Here is a 21,785-nt window from a genome sequence, read left to right on the forward strand (position 1 = left end):
CAAACAAACAAACAATAACAGCGCAATGGTGCAATTTCAAAGAATACACAACGGGGGGGGGGGGGGGGGGGGGGTTAGGGGGTTAGCAAAGAGAGACAGTGAAAAAATAAAGAAAATCACATTTGGGTTACCGGTATTTTATGTAGACCCCATCTGCATTGACAATGCAACAAATCACGAACCTCACTCTCAATTCCACCAATAAGAACAAAGTTAGGACAGCCAGTTTTCATGGTTGCTCCGATCTGACACCAATGACCCCGGGCCTAAAATCCACGTGCCCATGCTTTGCTCATGCAGCATAGTTTGTTGTGCTATAGCTTTAAAGATCATATACATACACACACTGTCTCTCAAACTAGACTGCACGGTGGTTATGCTTGAAGACAATTACAGTTCTACCAAATTTTGTTTTTATGAACCAGCCACAACAGAGCCAATGCTTGACACTTGTTTATATATAAAACATTTACAGTAGATTAACATGGCGGTTACAAAGCACATTTTTATGTGCTAGGAAACTAGACATACCCCAAGACAGACTTAGTACCACATCAGCTATTTGTCTGTTTGTTTTGTTGATAAGTTCGAAGAGGAGTGGAAGACACCAGTGGATGCTGCCCACACTTATTCTCATTTATCAACTGGAAGTCCTGCTTCAGGTCCAAACACTCCTCCCTAAATAGGTTACTTAGCTGTTGTTTTCTTTTACTAAAAAGGGATTAACCCTGTCCTGGAATAAATAAATAATAATAAAAAACAAAAACAAAAACTTTAAACTCAAACATGGTCAACTCTTGTGAGTAGGCTTGAGTCATTGTCCAGGAATAAAGTTCCACACATCTGCAAGCAACCGAGTTGTGAGATAGTGAAGCCTCAGTGAGGAGCATTTGACCAGTAAGCATCTGTATGCAAGTCAAATGTGTCCAGAGGAGAGGAACAGTATGGTGGTGAAGGGAGTGTTTAAGGCACGGCTGTTCTACAGGGTGTGGGTGTTATACTGTGAGGTGCATCATGTAGGCGTCAGCCCTCATTCCTGCCTTGGTGGCCCATTCCACCCACCTGCTTGGATGAAAGGGGATAGGACGACTGACTACCTTGTATTTTCAGCTTGCACCCTGTCTGGGACTTCTAGGCATTTCAGCCTTGTGAGCTAACTGAATCAATCTAAACCACTTAAAGTTCGAAAAAAGCCATCATAATCTTTCCCACCTCAAACCAGCCTACGTCTCGGAGGGTATGAAAAGTGTACTCAGATTCATAGCTAACGCTGTGCAGACGAGACGCAGAACAATGTCAAACACATCAGTGTAGACTTCCTCTCTGTTTCCCGATCAGTAACCACCATCATATTGATCTGACTGTATGTGGGACTGTCTGTGATGGAGTCTGACCTTAAACACAAATACTGAACCTCTTTTTATCTCTCCCTATTTGTCTTCACCAACCAGTAAGTAGGCGGTAATGGAGGAGGCCCGTGGTGTTAAAACAAGCAAGCTGAAGCATGGGTGGATTAGTAAAGCTACAGTAGTGTGTGTGTGTGTGTGTGTGTGTGTGTGTGTGTGTGTGCATCAGTACCCTTATGTTAGGATGTACCAAACAGGCACGCCACAGTTAGTCATTCCCTCAGGTTTAAGCACAGGCAGACCGAATGAGCTCTTCTGGAGGGCAGCAAAATAACAACAGCTCACGCAGTGCGCAGCAGAAGAGCAGAGCAATGTCATACACCGGGGAGGAACAAACAAAGAACTCAAAACGCCAAGGACAACATTTTCTCATCAGGTGACAGTTGATTACAGTTAGTCACGGTTACTCGCATATTCCCCCTTCAAAAAGTAAGACAGGAAATCACATGACCACGACCTAACAGTAGTGGTGCTAAGGACTATAACTTTGATCAAACCTCCACTCTTTGTTACACCGACAATAGAGGCCACTGCATGAGGACAAACATGTTTTGTTTCGCAATTGGAAAAAACAAACAAATTAAACAAAAACTGCACTAGGGACAGTCAGTAGTCCAACCTCTGCAACGTGCAGGTGATTTAGTTGCAGTGGATCGATTCCATATATATATCGATCAAGTGTGGGTGTGTGTGTGTGTGTCTGTGTGTATATAGCTATATCTATACATACATACATACATACATACATACATACATACATAACATATATACATACATACACACACACACACACACACACACACACACACACACACACACACACACACACACACACACACACACACACACACACATATATTTTTCCTGTTTGTTACTGAATAAACAAAACATGAGAGCAAAACTAAATAAATCTTCGGCCAATGATCTGGCTCTCCTAGGGATGAGTTTGAAGGCCGCAGAAGGCATTTTTATCTTTTCCCTTTGCTTATCTTGTTAAATAAACATTGAACGAAGGCAAAAGTAGTGCACGAGGTAAATGGTAAAACGACGGCCATTGGAGGTTGGTAGCAGATGTCAGATCACTGAGTGAGCCAGTTAGGGCCGGGGCAAATCTCGGGTCTGTCCACCTGACAGAGAAGGAGTCTTCAAACAGAGAGCAAGAGAGGAAGAAAGAGACACACACACACTAAATGTCACTTGTTTGTCTTTTCCCTCTCACACATTTTTTGCAAGGTTGCCAGCAAGGTTGTTGGCAAAACCGTCCGTGCCACTGCTCACCTCATCTGACGGGCCAAAGATAAACCCACAAACCACATGATGTTCTTCACAGTCCTGTCCCAGACAACCTTTTCGGACAGCTCTCCTCCCTTCTCTCCATCCCATCTCTATTTCTCGTTCATTTGTTTCGCTCCTCCTTTGTACCGGTCTCCTCTAAGACGTTGGGGAACTCTGTGTATCTCCGTCTGGCCTCAACGCCGGGGGTCGCCCCATACTCAGCACCTCTGCCGACAACGGTGAAGGGGCCGCCGCGGTTGCCGTTGTCATGCTGACCAGGTTCTCATACTCACTACTGTCCTCGTCCTCATCGTCTTCGTCCTCATCCTCCTCCTGGCCAGCCGCCTGTCGGTCCAGGGAGTCGGAGCTGGAGCCGTCCCCGTTGCCGAGGCCCAGGCTGGGGGATGGGTGGCCCGGCGAGCCCACGGCCTGAGGCCGAGGCAGGAGCAGAGCGCTGGCCGGGTCTGGGCCCAGCACGTCCATGTAGGTCGAAGCTGCTGAGGCCGCGGCTGCTGCAGTGGGGAGGCCGCCGAGAGGGGCAGAGCCTCCCGCTCGCTCCACAGACGAGGGGGTCTGCTGGAAGGCCAGGCGAGAGGAGAGTGGTGGGAGTAGTGGTGGAGCTGCTGGATGAGGAGAGGTGCTGCCTGAAGGCGCTGTGGAGCTTTCTGGAGAGGAGCGCTGGGCTGCACTGTCTGCCTCCTGCAGTCCTGAGAGGAGGAGGAGAGTGGAGACAGACAGGGAGTAAAAAATGGAGGGGATGAAGTAGGACTTACTACACTGCATGTCTGTCTCTCACACTCACACTCACACTCACACTCACACTCACACTGTTTTGTCAGGTGAAAAGGTGTGGGCGCACCAACATTTAATGTCTGACAGCTTCCCTGATGAAGTTCATGCCACCAAGTAAGTAAAATAAAACGCAGTGTTGAGTATAACAATGCATACAGTTTAGAGTTCCGTGACTTACTCCTTTCTTCATCGGCAGTCTTGCGTTTCCTGAGGGTGATCTGCTGCTTCAGTTTGTTCACGTCCTCCTGGACTTTTTCCTTCACACGTTCACTTTTGTCCACTTCTCCACACACTGCCTGTGGAATAACATCAACCACACATGATATCCATGTCCACCGAAGACACAAACATCACTCACTCATTACTATAATTTCTAGTAGACTAGATTATTCTCATGCACTTTTCACAAGTATGGATCATCAAGTAAACGTCTCCTCACTGCACCTCTACAAAGTCAGCCTATGGTGCCTTTAGTCACTATGCACTCACTTTCTGGAATCCCCATGCACATGAACTGAAAGGTCCATCACAACAGTATATTCTTTTAAAAGCAGAGAAAAAAACATATCTTTTCCCACAAGCTTTTGATTAGATATCGCTTTATTTTAGATTCAGTTGTTTCACCTCATCTCATTTCATTTTCACCTGTAATGCCTTATCTTGCATCTTATATGTTTTATCTTATCTTATTTTATTTAGTTCATATAAGACAGGATAGTATAATAACTTCTAATCTTTTATGTTTTTATCTTATATGTTTGGTCATGTTATGTCATGTTAAGTATCTTTGCCATTTGATTTTTACTTTGCGTTTATGCATGTCCTAGGAAACCCGTAATAAATGTGCTGACTACAGTCCAACGAAAAACATTTTTGACGAGTAAACTAATTCCTTAAAAAAAAAAATTAAGACCGGGGAAGGTCATCAGAAGACCAGCTGAAAGCAGGTTTGGCAGTCTAATGCTGACTCTCACCTGGACTTTCTCCTGCAATGCACTGTAGACCTGGAAAATAGTGCGGATGTCTTTCATCACGCCATCTTTATCAAAGAACTCAGCTCTGAGAGAGAGAGAAAGAGAGAGACAGAGAGAGACAGAGACAGAGAGAAAAGGGGCCTTGTCACATTTATGTCCCTATATAATCTGTTTAGACAGATCCCTTATAGAGGCAACACATAGTTTGTTTCATGTCTAAAACTAATGAGCCTACATCAACCTGCAAACATCAACAACAGCACAACTAGCACTGATAAAAGCTAACAAGCTTGGTAGATGATACATGTTGGAGATGATGCTAAAAACTTTGCAAAGCATTCAGAGTATTTAGCATTTAAATATATCTTTTTTAAACAGGGGGAAGATTGGCCAGTAGCTCAGATAGCCTTTGTCTTTGGCCTGTAGATCAATCTCCTGTTCAAGGCAACTCACTCCCCACCCCCCAGCAGGTGGCGCCACTGTACACCTCAGACACAGACACAGACACACACACAGCTACATCAGCTGGAGGTCTTCTATGACTAACAATCCAGACACTGGCAGTTCAAGCAGCGCTTTTTCCTAGCTGATTATGGATGCCAGCAGGAAGGCCTTGGGTAGCCCGTGAGGCATATTTAAAGTGAAGTGGGCTGGGACTGAGGGTCAGAGTCTGGGCCGTGAGAAAACAGCTGATCTCAGTAAGCCTGGTTTGAAATAGCGCACACACACACACACACACACACACACACACACACACACACACACACACACAGATCTAATCAGCACTCTCACACTCTCTACACCAGGGACAGCCAGGGTGACACAGAGAAAATCAGAGTGAGAGACCAAGTGAGAGACCTTTGCTTCTGCCCTCCCTCTGTCTCCCTCCCCACCTCTCACTCTCTTCCCCCTTTCTGTCTGTCTGTCTGTCTGTCTGTCTGTCTCTGTCTGTCTCTGTCTGTCTCTGTCTGTCTCTGTCTGTCTGTCTCTGTCTGTCTGTCTCTGTCTGTCTGTCTCTGTCTGTCTGTCTCTGTCTGTCTGTCTCTGTCTGTCTGTCTCTGTCTGTCTGTCTCTGTCTGTCTGTCTCTGTCTGTCTGTCTGTCTCTGTCTGTCTTGCTTTCTTTCGTTCCCTCTCCCTCTCACTAGCGTGTTGCTTTCAGTCAGACACTTTAATCACCTGCTTTAGCTAATCACTTCTCTACCTCAAACCCCTGACATCCCTGCTGTGTGACAGAAATGGAGAGGCCCACTTACTCCTGCTGCTTAACACTCCTTCACACTCTCGCACACAGACACACAGACACACACACACACAGTCACACAGACACACACACAGTCAGTCACACACACACACACACACACACACACACACACACAAAAATTCTCATAAATCTAGACTTGTTTCATGGCACATCAGTTGGATACATATGATGGTGTCAAATGCACGTCAGCCTCTATAGATTCTGCACAGAAGCTTAATAATATGGACATACTATGTCTGACTTATTTAACAGGGGTGACTTCACCCTAGTCTATTCTTACCGGCTCCTCGCACATCTACTCACCCATGCTCTTTGATGACCTTGGCGTAGTTTTGGGACGTGTTGGGGACTGAGGACACCTTATACTCCTGCTGGCTGGTGTTCCCCAGGTTGGGTATACTAAGAGAAACTCTTTGGTTATACCTGCATGCAAAAGACAGACAGACAGACAGACAGACAGACAGACAGACAGACAGACAGACAGACAGACAGACAGACAGACAGACAGACAGACACACAGACAGACACACAGACAGACACACAGACGGAGAGGAGAGGGTTTTTTTTTCTGAGTTTGCGTTGAGCTCCATTAGCAAATAACATTCAACAGGTTGTCAACAACAGGAGTAATAGTTTATGGTTATACATCACCTTCTTTTCAAAGAATTTAACATACAGTGACGAGTACTGAGTGTTGACTATTCTTGGTTAACATTATTGTTTTAAAATCATCCAGAATAATAATGTTTACACTATGCACTTTGCAAAGTAAATGTATCCTATTTTGGTAAAATATCATATATGGGTAACTCCACATTCAGAGAGGATTCAATTTAGTTCCTCTTGTTTTCTCTTCTAATTTTCTCAGCCTTAACTTTTGAACAGCCTTTTATCTAAATAATATGAAGAGTATGAAGATTAGGTCTAAACAGATGGTCCTAAGGTTGCGTGTGTGTGGGTGTGTGTATTAGATTTGGCACTTTTACATGAGTTTGTGGACTAAGCCGTAGGGGTGATAAAACAATGTGGTGTATTCTGGCAAGGACTGCAGTTAGTTCTGCATAATGTTATCAGTAATAATGTCACTAACCTTTCAACTGCCTACATTCCCATACTCAGCACTCACTGTTGTGAAACAGCTCTTCCACATTCTTCTCATAGTTACACCATGACATAGTTACACCATGACACATTCTTCTCTCCTCAACTGAAGTGGGTCTTGTAGCGATTGGACACCATGCCAATACTGAGGCAAATTTCATTAGAGTGTGCCCCCTTGTGGCAGACACAGGTAACTTCATCTGGCCTTTACCAGTTCTTTGGATGTCTTTGGTAACACCACAAGAACGCCTGGAGAACCTTTAGTCCCAACTTAATGTACGGTCCCCCCAAAATCCAGTGTTTTACAAACTTTGCATCATGCATTTAAACCCAATGATGGAATGCAGATGCAAAGGTTGTGTGTGTGGGTGTGGATGTGGGTGTGTTCACCTATGATTGGGCCTGAAGAGCACATACTCCAGCGCGTGCGTGGAGCTGTTGGCGGTGGAGATGAAGCTGAAGAGCAGGAAGACGAGGTCAGGCACACCCAGGAGGCTGGTCAGCTGTTTGTGGATCACCTGCTCCCGGAATGACATCTGCTGTTGGGTGTTCCGACGGAACCGGTACCAGCCAATAACATTCTTGAGGAAAAAGGGAACACAATCAAGACATTTTATGTGAAGACAAATAACATTTTACAACTCACTGTGCAAATCAAATGCCTGTTTTTAATAATATAATGTATTTCATTTTACATCATTCTCTCTCTTTTTTCTAGCATCCAACTGGTTTTAAACTAAACGTTTACTCCTCTATGTTTTGTCAATACCATCTGCGCCCAAAAAATGTACAACATTTTGGTGTAGGGTTTTAAGTAAATAAAGCTTAGAATAGAATGGAATTTATCAGCATAAAAATCCCCACCACTTACTTTCCTTCTGTCTTTAAGAATTCTGTTGAGATTCTCCTCGTTCACTTTCCCCCCATAGTCATAAAAGCTGAGAACGCCAAAGTGCAAAGAGAAGTATTATTACCCAAGCACCTCCGATGACAAACATATGAACACTGTAAAACTTCCCAAAGGGAGCACGAGTCTGATGCAACTAAAATGAGACACAAAAATTACACAGACAAGAAGATTACTTTTATAGTTAGGAAAAAGCTCTTGTGAGAGCAGGTCAAATACATTGCTTACCTAAAGAGATGAGCGCATGGTTCATGATTATGGATTTCTGTTGAGGAGAAAAACAAACACAATCACAACGTAATCACAACGTTTCATACAGGAGTCGGCTCCAACGGCACAATGTTATCAGCATGCTTACCACACTGTTATGTCTTATACAAACACAGTTGGTCAACCTTGTAAGTTCAACACTTGTCATTCCAAAAGGCTGCAAAAAACACTAGCAGCAATGCATTGGTTTGTGAAATGATTTTGGCCAGAACTGAATCAAAGCTTTTTTGAGGTGGTGGTTCTGTGTGAACACTTCAGCATCCCAGAGCTCACAAAAGCATTTGCATAAATGTGTTTTAACCCCTTTACTCTAGGCATAGTCAGATCTATACAGAATAGGCAGTGGGCTTAAGAAATGCCAAAAATTAAGCTACACTTAGATCTCTTAAGTTTTGTGTGTAGAGCAGACATTGTGTGACAGGTCTGTCTCACACTTTCTCTAGACACAAATGAAGCACTATTAAAAGAAAACAAAGGGAATGTGGACAGCATTGGTTGTGGAGTTTTCTAAAAACCCAAAGGAATACATATAGTGATAGTGATTTAAGCAATATAGCACTCGTGGGAGTGGGGTAGGTAAGGGATAATCCCACGGGTGGTGTTCGGCCGTAGCCACCGAGTGCTATATTGCTTTTATAAAACAATTCTACAGTCAACAAATTAACATTTCAACACGAAGTTATTGATTATAAATGGTTTATTTCGCCATTGTTTCTCCGCAACAAAAAATAGTTCCATTGTCAACGTCTTGGTTTGGAATTTTAAAAACTTTGAATTAACGGTTATCATCAATGCGAATGTTTCATCGCGGAGTGATTTATTTTTAGCTGTGAAAAGTCCCGTAACTGTAGGTAGGTTGAAGAATAACCTATAGCATGGAACGTCTCTCGTCCAATCAGAAACAGCTAAATTACGCGCTAGAACCCAATTGTTTTATAAATGTCCATAAGACATATTTGGCAAACATATTGCTGATTGACAGTGAATGTTCTTAGTCCCAGCAAGATGAATGAAGACCTTCAAGAAATCTAATTTTTAAATTTCTACTCGGGTCATCATGGATGACATCACCACATTTGGCCCGGCGTCTGGCGTGTGGATCTGATCACAGATGAAATGACAATTCAAGATGGCGCGCTCCCTCTAACATTCTAAAGCTTAATATCTTTGACAACACTTCCTGGGACAACAATGCTTCCTCTCCATTTGACTGCGACTTGAACTAAACATTTCATAATAAAACAAAGCTCAGAGCAAGCCTAACATTATCAATACAGTCACGTCTCCTTACTAATAAAATTAATAAATGACTGAGTGACCGAATGAATTAATGTCAAAACTGCCATGTGGACTATGCCAGAAAAATGCCACATCAACCAAATGTACCTTCCTTTTCTCCTGTAAATTCTGCTTCTTTGTGCCCTGTCTAATTAATCCTGGGGAAAGCACTTGCACACCTATTTCCTATTCCTGTTTTAGCTGGCTGTTTTGCCAATATTCACCAACATCTATGATAAGTCTTGGCATGTATTTGAACCTCCAACTGCCTCACCATCAGGGCAGACAAAGACAAACTGAAAGGAGGAATAGATCTTACCTACTACTTTGAGGACTTCAGTATTGCTTATCTGGGAATCACTGATGCTGAATGTCTCTTCCTCTCTTACCTCTCCCAATAAAAACCCCTCCTGCAAATAAATACAATTAAAAAAAAACAGTCAGATCCAAAGAAGGTGTCATATACTTCAATGTGATCTCTGTTTACATGGTTTCCTTTTATGGTTTGCATAAAGTCAGCACTGAACAGAATCTTTGCTGTTTTGTTTTACGGTCTGCTAGAAGTGGATGCATTCTACATGGTCTTTTACTACATTGGCATTCTACAAGACACGGTGTCATTAGGCCACTCTCTATTAGTTGTGTTATGTAATTTAATTGATAGTTCTATAAACAGGACACAGCAGCAGCAAGGAAATAAATATAAAGAGCTGTATACCAGTTGAGGTATTTCAAGAATGCAACCTATCTTAACTGCAAATTGTTTACTTCCTGTAGGTTGAAGATAGGTAATTAAACACACTCAAAAACAGCAGCATTCTGATGATTACTGCCTACACTCCAAATAGTGGCATTTTAATTGTGCACAATGTCAATGTCAAACGTAAAAACATGAACTTGTCGGGATAACTAACTCGCTACCAACTTTCACACATCGTTTTGACAGGTAGCTAACTTGCAAGTTAGCTAGCTTGCAAGGGAAGATCCTGTCTAACTGGTTAACTCGCTATTAAGCTAGTTTTGCAGAGGCTACAACAATCGATTCATCCACTGTAATAAACAGACAACGTCGAGTAAAAAAGTACATACACAACACCTGTGGAATTTACACCTGCCTCGTCTTGAGAAGTCCTATCAACTGTTGGCTATCGACAAGCAAGCTATTAGTTAGCTGGGTAGCTGTTAGCGAACCGCTAGCTAGTTGGCTAACTAGAAAACAGTCACAGGGGGTGATTGCAGATTGCTAAAGGGCTAGCTCCAGCAGGAAGATGACACTGGAAATCTTAGGAGCTAGACAAGACTGGTAAAAGACACTGTGTGAATCTGTTAACTACGCAAACTGACCTATAGAATTTCAAATATTTCTGTAATCGGTTTATAATACTTACATGGTCGGAGTTGCTGTTAGCGCTGTGATAACACACAGAACTAAAAGTATAACCCGAAATTGATGCCGCCATGATGGAAACATCCCCACCTGTCCCACAACTCCCCGCGGTCGCACCGGGTCCTCACCGCGTCATAAAATCATACAAGTCATATCCTGGAACTAGCTAAATTGAAGATGATCGCTGTGGTCATTCAATCAGATCATGAAGGTTTTTGTGATTTCGCATTGTAGGATGTAGCATGTTTACTTCAAACGACTGTGTCTGGAGTATATGTGTTTGAGGCAACGACAGCACAAGTGGGTAGAGCCGGACCATACTGATGGACGAAAACTCCACCAATCAGGATTAGTTTCCGCCAGTTGTGGAGGAAATTTTCACCTCGTTTCCACCGAATACATGAGTGTTATGGAGAAAGACAGTTCTGCAATCAAGAACGCGACTGAGGACTCCTTGGAGACAGTTCAAGACACTGCCCTGGACGATTTTACACCATCAAAGCTCGGGACAAAAAAATAGTAAGTACATGGTGAAACAATAATGTTAGCCAGCTAGAAAGTCTGGCCATGCCTCTCAGCTAGATGGCACATGTCCTCTCTCGCCAGTGTCAGATTAATGTTCTGGTCAGTAAGTAAGAATAAACCAAATAAATGTAATGTTGAAACATTTAATTGGGAACTCTTTTTTTGAAATGGCTTGTTTTGTAAAAACTGCTTTGGAGCAAAATTATGATGTTATGCCTCAACGATAGACGGTACTAGGCAACATTGTTTGGATGTATTATACAAACAAACTCTTCAGACGAAGAATCAAGATTCATAAGTGACATGCATTAGGGAGAACAGCGCTGCTTTCTCAGAATAATTATATTCGTTTTAAATGAGGACTAATTTGGTCTTTTCTCTGTTTTTGCAGCTGGGATGACGCCTATCAGAGGGAACTCCAAACATTTAAAGACATTGGGGACGTCGGTGAGATTTGGTGTGTGTTTGAGGCACTTTTTATTTTTCTATTAAAAAAAAAAATCATATTACTGGGTTGTGGTGGTTATGCATCTCTTGCATAGCTCTCAAAGCTGTTACACCCAACCCATATGTTAAACTGACATTTGTGTAAGTGTTTTTATTTTAGCACATAGAGATTGATGCTTGCATTGGGCCTCCCATACCACCAAGGGATTGCAGTCAGATAACATATCATTCTTTAGCCTTTTGGCAAAGCTCACAAATGTTTTAAGCGCATTAGGTTTATGGGAAAAGCCAAGCAAATAAGACTGCAAACCAGACATATTCCTGTTAACTTTTTTACAACTGAGCTCTTTCTTATATTTCCAGGTTTGGTGAAGAGAGCATGGATCGAGTGATCACATGGATTGAAACACAAACTCTAACGGATGACATCACCATATTGGACATTGGGACTGGGAATGGAATGTTTCTAGTGGAACTGGTAAGTTAGACAGACACATCAAGAAGACACACATGAGCATTCCTATGGAATCAGATCAATGCCATAAATATTTTGTAATCTGTAATATAGATTTTGTATCTGTAATATAGATTTTGTATCTGTGAAACCATCTTCACTTTCAAAATCTATCTGCAGATATGGATTTCAAATACGAAATGTATCTACACTTTCAAAAACTATCTAAACTTTCAAAAACTATCTTCACTTTCAAAATCTATTTGCAGATATGGATTTCAGTTACGGATTTCAGTTACGCATTACGGATACGGAGACGGATACGGATTTCAAGTACGAGTTACGGATTTCTGTTACGAATTACAAAATCTTTTTGGCACTGTCTTTACTTCCTTTCTAAAGAGCCAATCAGCGCTTTTGGCAGATTTTCTAAAGCGCCAATCAAAACATTGTATCCTGTACTGACTAACCAATCAGCGGCGCTAGCTTGCTGGTAACTGGGAAAGTTGAGTGAAGCGGTGTATGCAGCAGTCATGGATGAGAGACCGAGAAATGGCACAAGTAAGAAGTCCTATATTTGGAGTTGTTTATAAAGTCATTGTAAAACGCACAATCATAGTCAGTAGTGGTTTTCACTCCACACTTCGTTCCACCTGTTTCAAAGACCCTTGTCGTTGTATGGAAGATATTAGGATCTGCTTTGGTAGCTAACGAAAGCTAACATTAGCATTTTCGTGACCGATCTCCTATTAATACATTTAATTAAGTTAACCATGAACAGTATTCTTATGACCCATTATCACGATGAGAACATTTAGCAGACAGACTGCTATTGTCTTGTTCTCCAGACACATGCAAAGTGATGCTGGGGGTATACCGTTAAGTGCATATGCATCCTCAACAGCTGGATAATGACCAGCCTGATTTCAAAACCACCTTGCAATGTCATTTTCGTTTCTTTTCATGGCACTTTGGGGTAGGCTATTTGTAACCATTTTCTGAAGTCCTTGAAAACGTTTTATTGTGTATTTTTTTGTGGAAGCGAGTTTTCTAGCGTCTCAGTGGAAGAGATATATGAGACCAATTTCTTAGTTACAATGCGTTCTGCAGCCAAGCGATCTCTGAATCGCCAGAGCCTAAGATTAACTAAATAGTACAGGTGTTCATCAGGCCTTTGGGCCAGACATAAGGCATGCTTGTTTAACTTCCCCCACGGCGTTCGCACACCGAATTGTATTCAAACCGTGCGGGGGAGACCCCAGATCTCTCCCTAGGCAGAGCGGTTTTAGGTTATAACTATTGAATAATGAGCGGGCCAGCAGTTGCCAGCAAGCTAGCGCTGATTGGCTAGTCAGTACAGGATACAATGTGTTGATTGGCGCTTTAGAAAATCTGCCAAAAGCGCTGATTGGCTCTTTAGAAAGGCTGTAAAAACAGTGCCAAAAAGATTTTGTAATTCGTAACAGAAATCCGTATCCCTATCCGTAATGCGTAACTGAAATCCGTACCTGCAGATAGATTTTGAAAGTGAAGATAGTTTTTGAAAGTGTAGATAGTTTTTGAAAGTGTAGATACATTTCGTATTTGAAATCTGTATCTGTAAATACATTTTGAAAGTGAAGATAGTTTTTGAAAGTGTAGATACATTTCGTATTTGAAATCCGTATCTGTAGATAGGTTTTGAAAGTGTAGATGGTTTCATAGATACTAAATCTATGTTACAGATACAAAATCTATATTACAGATTACAAAATATTTATGGCATTGATCTGATTCCATACATTCCTGCCTTCAGTGCATTTACGTATCTGTTTATTTAATTGTTTGTTTGTTTGTTTGTTTGCAGGCCAAAAAGGGCTTCACTAACCTCACTGGTATAGACTACTCCCCTGGTTCTGTAGAGCTTGCCAAAAGTGTGCTGAGGGAAGGGGGCTTTGCTGATGTAAACATTGAGGTTAGTATCAAACTAAAGCAATTTACAATTTAATCAATTCAGGCCATAACAGAGGATATTTACAGGAAAGATGTTTCTTAGATATAGTAATTAATATCAGAATACAGATCACTGGCTCTTGTAAATCCCATTACCAGTTTGACTTAGGGCTCTTTTGCATGTAAAACAGTGCATACAAAAAAAGAGATGAACATGAATACAGGTAATCATGAAAAGTCAGTCTATTGGCACCAACGACAAAATAGCAAGATTAGTATGTACCCACGCCTTTTTCTCACACTATTTCCTAAATCTAGTCAATACCTGAGTACTCCTCTAAAGGTCCGTCTTGTCTATCACTGTTCAGACAGACAGACAGACACACAGGCTAAGCCACTGGCGCTTGGCAGAGTGTGGCAGACAGGAGCCCAGTGGCCAGTCTCTGAGCTCCACTCCTGGAGAGAGAAGGCTGTGTTTGTCCTACAGTCACTGGAGGGAAGGTTTGCATGGAGATGTTAAACTGATGGAGCTCTGCTTACCTCCCCTTCATAAAAAAACAACCAGGCCAGGACTGGACATGTATGCTGAGAATTATGGGGAAAGAAAAACAAGTTTCAAGGCAGTTATATATGTAGCTGTACGCGATCCTTCCCAGGTGGTTGTGGATCGTGCATGTATGCCTAGAAACTCACACACAGTGCACAGAATGAGCCTGGTTTGATGGTTCTACAAAACAGCCAATATTGACCCTAGTCTGGAGGCCAACGGGTGAGTTGTGTGCTGGCTGGCCGGCATGCTGGCAGCACGTCCATGCTTCCAATAAACAGGAACACTGCTGCTATGTGTGTATATTTGTGTGTGTGTGTCTGTGTCTGTGTTTGAGGCTTGAATCTACTTACGTGTTTAAAATAAAGGAAGACACATAAGGGTAATCATACCTTGCCTGGATCTGATGTCCGGCACTGCATGGTATGATTCAATGCCCCAGTCAAACTCAGTGCAAGTTGCTAATTTGCTCCCAGTGGTGAAACTCATTCAGTGTGATCGGTGCAGGATGTATACATTTCTGAGGCTCATAAAACCAGGCATGCAGGGGCTTGTGGGTAGATATGCATGCAGTAATGTAATGGTAGCTTCTATGGCTCAACGCCTGGACTTGGACAGAGGAGGGCTTTCATTTGGACCTTTTAGCTCATGTGTGTGTTTGGGACTAGGAAGTTAAAAAAAAAATTTGCCAGTGTTATGTTTGGAGAGTGCACCATAACAGGATGTTAAACAACCATATTCCCCACACCGTTCTGTTTTAATCATAAAATCCCATCCTCTGTGATTCTGGTGTGGCATGTGTCGACTGCAGAGATGTACAGGCCAGTCTGTGCACAAAGTCTCAACCCCTGTCCTCTACTGCACTCATCAGTTCTGCCTTTCTTTCCCACTTCAGGTAATGGATTTCCTCCACCCTCCCTCTGGCTTCAGTTCCTTCGACATGTGTATCGACAAGGGCACGTTCGACGCCATCAGCCTCAATCCTGAGGACGGGCAGCAGGGGAAGGCCCAGTATGTGGCCTCTCTGAGGCAGGTCTTGAGGCCCCAGGGCCTCTTCGTCATCACATCCTGTAACTGGACCAAGGAGCAGCTGCTACAGATCTTCAGCCCAGGTAACGAAGCAAAGGCAGGGGTGCCAGGCGCTTGCAGCACGGCGCGCTACCCCCTAAATCTTTGCGCGGTCCCAGCTGTCCTCCAGGAAGTGTACGGTTGTCATCGGAAGAACTGAGAGAGAAGCAGGGGCCCGTGTTAGTTGAGTCTAGAGCAGTAGAACAGGGGTTTTGATTTCTTTTACCAGCTGCAGCCACAGCAGTGGTAGAACCCATTTGATTTACAGTTCCCAGGCAAGGGCATGCTACTCCTTTTTCTTGTTCCTTCTCCCCCCTCCCCCTTGCTCCTCAGATGGCCATTTTGAGCTCTGCTTGCATGAGCAGGCTTGCCCCAGTGGCAACTTCCAGTGAGAGGTAGTGTCTTAGCTCATCACCTGCCACTGGCCTGTTTATAATTCCACTGACCGCTCCCCATCCATCATAGTGTCAGCCCTCCTGTGTCAAGTTCAAAAGTCAGGTAACTTCTCAGCAGAGCAGCATTTGCTATTTCGCTTTGGCATGGATCTGTTTTACCAACATGCACACTACAATTCCCTCTTTCAACACGATTGGGGAGCTTAGCCCGCTCACCTTCTGTGCCACACAAAGTGCCTTCTGACCTATACGTAACCAGTTTCTGTCAAACAAAAAATGTTTATTAAAGAAATATTGCAGTTTTCTACAAGAAGTCTTCCAGGCTCAAAGTATGTCTAAGCTTTAAACCCAAAGTCAAAAGTACGTTCAAGCTTCCAAGTACAACAGTACATTGTAGGTAAGTGTCTTGTTAAAATTCTGTCTGAGTGAGCAAACAAGTCAGCGGTGAAAGAGAAAATGGAAAGAACTCATGGATAGAACACTCTCAGAATGTTCAGGCCCGGATCATTGAGGAAAAGGAACGAAATGTAACGTTCTGTAAGGGGGGCTAAAAAACTAAGGGAGTGATTAGGCCTTATAAAAATGTTTATTGTATACATAAGTATTCTTATTGTTGTAATTGTATGTCTTTATGCGCAAATGGTATCAAGAACACTAGGACTTGTTTCTTTGAGTTGTGATTTGGAGCATTGCATACATACCAGGAGGGGGCCTCTCCAATGCATCGGGTGTTGTCAGGTTGTGTTGAGGAGAGCTATAAATTAGTATATTCTTTTTCAAATTACCATTTCACTTAACTTACCACATAATTGCACGTTGAGTGTTTGGAACATATAAAACTTCCCTATGTTTCACACCTGGTTTTCTTGGCAAAGAGAAAGTTTCTATTTTAGCAGGGTTCATCTCTTGACCCGCTGTGTGCTGTGCCAGTTAGTGTCTCCAGATTCCCTGCATGTCATTGTTAAGCACCCAGTCCGTAATGGCTTTCTGCCACTTGTAGCTCTAAAACAGGGTGCTGAAATATGAGTTGTAGCAAGTACATGACCTTGACCCTCTAACTGCTTGTCCCTTTCTGTGCATTTCCAGGGTTTGAGCTGGTGAAAGAGCTTCCAACTCCTCGTTTTCAGTTTGGTGGAAAGACCGGAAACAGTGTGACAGCCCTGGTCTTCAAGTATCAGGCTTGAGTCCTTCTTGCTGATGAACACATTGTTATTTTCAAATGGTCAAGGTTCTGTACAAACCATTTCAACAGAAAACCTGCACCAAAAGGACAAACAAAAGACCTGTGGAACAAAAAAAATCATCGTTTTTTGGCTCACATCATAAAACATCACAAACATGTTTTTTTTTTTTTTTTAAGACTAGTTCCTCATTTGCCCTCCGTGAAGAATGAAATGTAACATGTTGCCTTTGTGTGTGTGCAAACCAGAGCCCTGAGTGGAAAGTAAGTCCTCTTTGAAATGGTGAACCTCCGCGTGGCCTCTTAATGGCCTTGTAAACTGGGAAATCACCAGCAGGTTGGCTGTCCAACCGTTATTATGGAGACTGACTTTGCATACTCCCTCCATATGTCACTTTGTGTTCCAACATGGGTGTGTGTCTGTGTGTGTGTTGAAACACAAAATGACATATGGAGGTAGTATGCAAAGTCTGTGTGTGCGCGTGCATGTGCGTGCGTGTGCGTGTGCATGGTAGGTTAAAGAGGTGCCCTCTAGTCTCAATTACTTCCTGATATCCTCTCAGAAAAAAATATGTTGGGATGGAAGTAGCATTTATTTTTTATTCAGTCCAACCAGTGTGATATCTCTCCTAAGCACTGCACAATGATCCATTGTAGTAGAGTAAGTGATATAGCATCGAATAGCGTTGAGCTTGTGCATAATCATAATTATAGAAAATCCATACTTGAACCACTAGAATCTATGGACATTACTTGCACATCGGGAAGCTTTAAACATAAAATGCCCCAAAGCCCATTTTTTTCTGGAGTACAATTGTGTGGTCCAAATAGAAACACTGGCTTTTTACTGTTTTACATTGTGGCAATGCGGCACAGCAGAGGGGGGTATTTCTCTGCTTATTTAAATACCGTCTTAAGTAGGTTTCAAAGATAAATAACCTCCCTGTTCGTGTGAGAGATTGCAATAATAAATAATGTGGCTCACGGTAGTGAGTGAGTCATTTGTGCATCATGTTATTTTGATCCAGGCCGGGAGAGCCAGACACCATTTTACTTTGTTAACAATATCAGGCGGCGCCAAGCTGACCTTCAAAATAGTTTTGTAACGTTTTCAATGGAAGTTTATAGAGTGAACAGAATATTTAAAAATCCTTTTGTAAATCTGTGTCCTCCATTACTCCACTATAGATAATTGCTATATTTGGGTATGTGCACTATATGATGCATGAAGGAAGTCAAAACTAGTCTTGTGGTTGCATTGTATTTCTAGCAATGTATATTCACCCTGTGTCCTGTATTATCATTGCATTAGTATTATGGGTAATATATTGTATGAAACACTACCGTGTCTGAGTTAGCAGTTAATAACAGATCGTAACAAATATATTGTTATTCTTTAAACATATAAGCAGGATACCCAGTCAATGATATATGATTATCCATTTATGAATTTTAACACACCTTATGGTAGCCAGCATATGTACATTTTGTTGTGTAAGCTAGCTAGCCATATTGAGACATTGTGTCAGCTCTTGTGTTAAGTACAGTCCAAAATGCCCATGTTTTTCTGTTTGAGTGGAAAATAACAGCCCCTGATTTCTTGCTCTGTTGCTGTCATTAAGAGTCATTGGCTTTTTCTTCCCTTTCATCAGAATCTGGGCTAATGTCCCACTGAAAGAGGTGACTGCTTAGGCATGCTTTTACATAAACACACAAGGCATTAGCAGAATCAGGGCCTGGAATTTTACTGGGTTTCTGTGACCCTGGATGGGTGGGGCCAAACACATCAGTGCTTCCCAGGAAAAGCTGATACTTGGTCGTGTCACAGAGGAGTGTGTGAAATCTGTGCGCTTGAATGTTTGTCAGACAAAAAGCTGTTCAACATTGCAAAATGCATTGCTCAACTGTGCTTCACAGTGCCAGTGGTAGGTCACAGGATACTGTGTGTGTTTGTGTGAGAAAGAGAGAGAGAGATAGAGTTGTGTGTGTGAGAGAGGGAGATATAGTTGTGTGTGTGTGTTCATTTATTTTAGCAAAAGAGTGCCCAATTTTTCTGCAAAGACAGTCACAGTGTCACAATTACTTTGATTCCCAGTGTTCTCTGAGCATACCAACTCCCTCACACAGGTGCTGTCGCTAAGGAACAAGGCCATAAACAGGAAAGAAGAGCAGGGCACAGCCCTGTGCGTACGGCCCAGCACAGCAACGGCCGTCAGGTTTTCCGTCAAGCATTCCTTCCACATGGTAGCCAGGAAGTAAGGCACCGCCATGAGTCCTCCTGTTATACCTGCAAAAGGCACAAATAAACAGGGGAGTGATGGCCATAGGCAAAGAATTCCTTGGATTAGGATCTTGTCTGGCAGATAATCAAGACTAACTCAGATTTAGATTGTAACCATGTGATCAAAAATCAACTGAAAAGATTAAGATTAGATTAGACTCAACTTTATTGTCATTATGTAGAGTGCAGGTCAAAGCCAATGAAATGCAGTTAGCATCTATAAGAGAATGCAAACATATAGTATTATTTACAGGTAAGTGCAGAGAAAGTACTGCAGAGTAAGTACTACAGAATAAGTAATGCTATATCTTACAAAATCTACAGTAATGGACAGTGGAGAGTTACAATATACTTTATTTTATATCTAAATATTTTAAATATGTATATACAGAGGAAAGGTGGACAGTGTTGGGTGTAAAAGTAGGCTGTATGCAGTATGAACAGCATATGCACAAAATGGCTCTGCCAAATATGAATAGTGCAAATAACATGTCTGTTAACGTACTAAAAACAGTGGAGTAATGAGTGCAATTAAATTATTAGAGAGGTGGTGTGGTGTTCAGCCAGGTCACAGCCTCAGGGATGAAGTACACACACACACACACACACACAGCAGGGTCACAACTTTAGGTAAGAAGTACACCCACACACACAAACACAACAGGGTCATAGCCTCAGGGAAGAAGCTCCTCCTGGGCCTGCTGGTGCAGGAGTGGAGGCTCCTGTAAGGCCTGCCAGATGGGAAGACAGAGAAAGGTCCATGGTTCAAGGTGGGAAGCATCCTTGATGATGTTTCTCACCCTGCCTAGGTGGCACTAGGCGATGATGGCTGTGAGTGTGATGGGTCGAAAGTCATTGAGGGCCGTAGTAGTGGAGTGCTTTACCATTGGCAAGATGATGGCTGTCTTGATAGTAGTGATGACAACTGCCTAGGCCAGGGTAAGGACCATAAGGACCCCGGCCCAGCTGTCCTGCGCAGGCTCTAGGCGCGTAGCCAGGTACTCCGTCAGGGTCAGCTGCCTTCCGTGCATTCACCTTACTCAGGGTGGAGCAAACATCTGAGTTGGGGAGTGTGAGAGGCTGTTCATTGGATGGAAGATCTGCTTTGAGGAGGACCTGCTTAAAGGTTGTTGATATTAATGCTCAAAAGCCAATCAAATGCAGCCACCCTTCTGTGTAACCGAGGCAATGAGCACCCCATATTGTTGGCTGGCTGGAATAGTGTATTTAGTGTGTACAAACAATTGAGGTTTTTTTAATGCACACAGAGAATGAACAGCTAGAAGAATGTGGAGAGATATTCTCAATTTGACAAAAAGTGTATTAGATTCTAAAGGAGGACTGTACCTTTAAATCATCAGCCATTTAGGGACATTCGGTTTTGCGAAACCTGGTTAAGGTTTTCAGGCATATCAGGTCACTTTGTTTAGCCAGATACAACATGAGCAAAGACTGATCCAGGTGGCAGGAGCATGACGTCCAATCGAGTTCCTGTTTTGCATGTATAGGGTAGGCACGGAACATGTCATGCAAAATACTTCATTTTCATCCCCAACCAGTGCCCAAGAAGGGGCCGCTTTGTTTACTTCCCTGTGAAGTGCTCAGGCAACACACATCTGGGCTGCAGTGGTGTGAATGAGGCTGAAGCTTGTCTGCCAGTGAGCCTGGTTTCCGGAGCTGCCATGGGAAAATTGGTACCAGGCATGGGATGCCTCATTAAAGATGCCAATCATTCAAGCAGTTAAATACAGGATTAGTTCCAAACACTGGGAAGTAAAGGTTCCAGTGTTCAGATCCGCACATGATAAAAGTATTGGGAAGTGATCCAGTGTGTGCGTGGAGATTGCGTAAGGTTTTGGGTACTTTCTCATGCAACACAGACAACACATTCCCTTCTTAGATGACTAATGAAATGGCCACAGTAAGGTATTTAAACGTGGCGGTAAGGTCTGCGTTGTTATGACACTGATGAAACCACACCACCCCACACATAATCCTAATCAGTTTCTCTTGACTTTCTCTACTCCCTTTCTTTCTTTCTCTCTTCCCCTCTCACTCATGTTCTCTTGCTCACTCTCTCTTGTACTGGCACCATGAATGCCCCTCTTTCACAGCAGCCCTCAACTGTGATACAGCAAATATTTATGTTTCCCATTCTGTCTCCTAGGAAACTGTTTGAAACTTCATAATACAATTCTTGGAGCACAGATTGAATTACATGAGCAAGGAGCGGTGCCGTTTTCCATGATTCGAAAGGCAGGCGAAGCATGGTCGGACGGGAGTGGGTGGGGGGTAGTGTGGAGT

At 42.8% G+C, this 21,785-nt stretch overlaps 2 protein-coding genes across 2 annotated transcripts; one reads left to right on the plus strand and one right to left on the minus strand.

The window, feature by feature from the left end:
- Nucleotides 1–2,189: 2,189 nt before the first annotated feature.
- On the minus strand, nucleotides 2,190–10,746 carry abraxas2 (abraxas 2, BRISC complex subunit). The gene is made up of 9 exons (XM_080849456.1): nucleotides 10,654–10,746; nucleotides 9,585–9,675; nucleotides 7,946–7,982; nucleotides 7,682–7,748; nucleotides 7,201–7,391; nucleotides 6,013–6,132; nucleotides 4,448–4,532; nucleotides 3,652–3,769; nucleotides 2,190–3,388 (listed from the first exon to the last, which is right to left on the minus strand). The coding sequence occupies exons 1-9, from the start codon at nucleotides 10,723–10,725 to the stop codon at nucleotides 2,838–2,840; spliced, it is 1,332 nt and encodes a 443-aa protein (XP_080705582.1). The 5' UTR covers nucleotides 10,726–10,746; the 3' UTR covers nucleotides 2,190–2,837.
- An 87-nt stretch (nucleotides 10,747–10,833) lies between these two features.
- On the plus strand, nucleotides 10,834–18,795 carry eef1akmt2 (EEF1A lysine methyltransferase 2). The gene is made up of 6 exons (XM_080849284.1): nucleotides 10,834–11,171; nucleotides 11,569–11,634; nucleotides 11,988–12,102; nucleotides 13,925–14,032; nucleotides 15,453–15,669; nucleotides 17,107–18,795. The coding sequence occupies exons 1-6, from the start codon at nucleotides 10,927–10,929 to the stop codon at nucleotides 17,202–17,204; spliced, it is 849 nt and encodes a 282-aa protein (XP_080705410.1). The 5' UTR covers nucleotides 10,834–10,926; the 3' UTR covers nucleotides 17,205–18,795.
- The last annotated feature ends 2,990 nt before the right edge of the window (nucleotides 18,796–21,785 follow it).

Source organism: Sprattus sprattus (genome assembly GCF_963457725.1).
Source record: "Sprattus sprattus genome assembly, chromosome: 12".
NCBI classification, from domain to species: Eukaryota; Metazoa; Chordata; class Actinopteri; order Clupeiformes; family Clupeidae; genus Sprattus; species Sprattus sprattus.

Coding starts and splice junctions, on each gene's coding strand:
- eef1akmt2 (XM_080849284.1), top strand. CDS start 10,927: ATGTGTTTGAGGCAACGACAGCACAAGTGGGTAGAGCCGGACCATACT. Junction 11,635..11,987: donor GGGGACGTCGGTGAGATTTG/GTGTGTGTTTGA, acceptor TTATATTTCCAG/GTTTGGTGAAGAGAGCATGG. Junction 14,033..15,452: donor TTGCTGATGTAAACATTGAG/GTTAGTATCAAA, acceptor TTCCCACTTCAG/GTAATGGATTTCCTCCACCC.
- abraxas2 (XM_080849456.1), bottom strand. CDS start 10,725: ATGGCGGCATCAATTTCGGGTTATACTTTTAGTTCTGTGTGTTATCAC. Junction 9,676..10,653: donor CTAACAGCAACTCCGACCAT/GTAAGTATTATA, acceptor ATTTATTTGCAG/GAGGGGTTTTTATTGGGAGA. Junction 3,389..3,651: donor GACTGCCGATGAAGAAAGGA/GTAAGTCACGGA, acceptor TCCTCCTCTCAG/GACTGCAGGAGGCAGACAGT.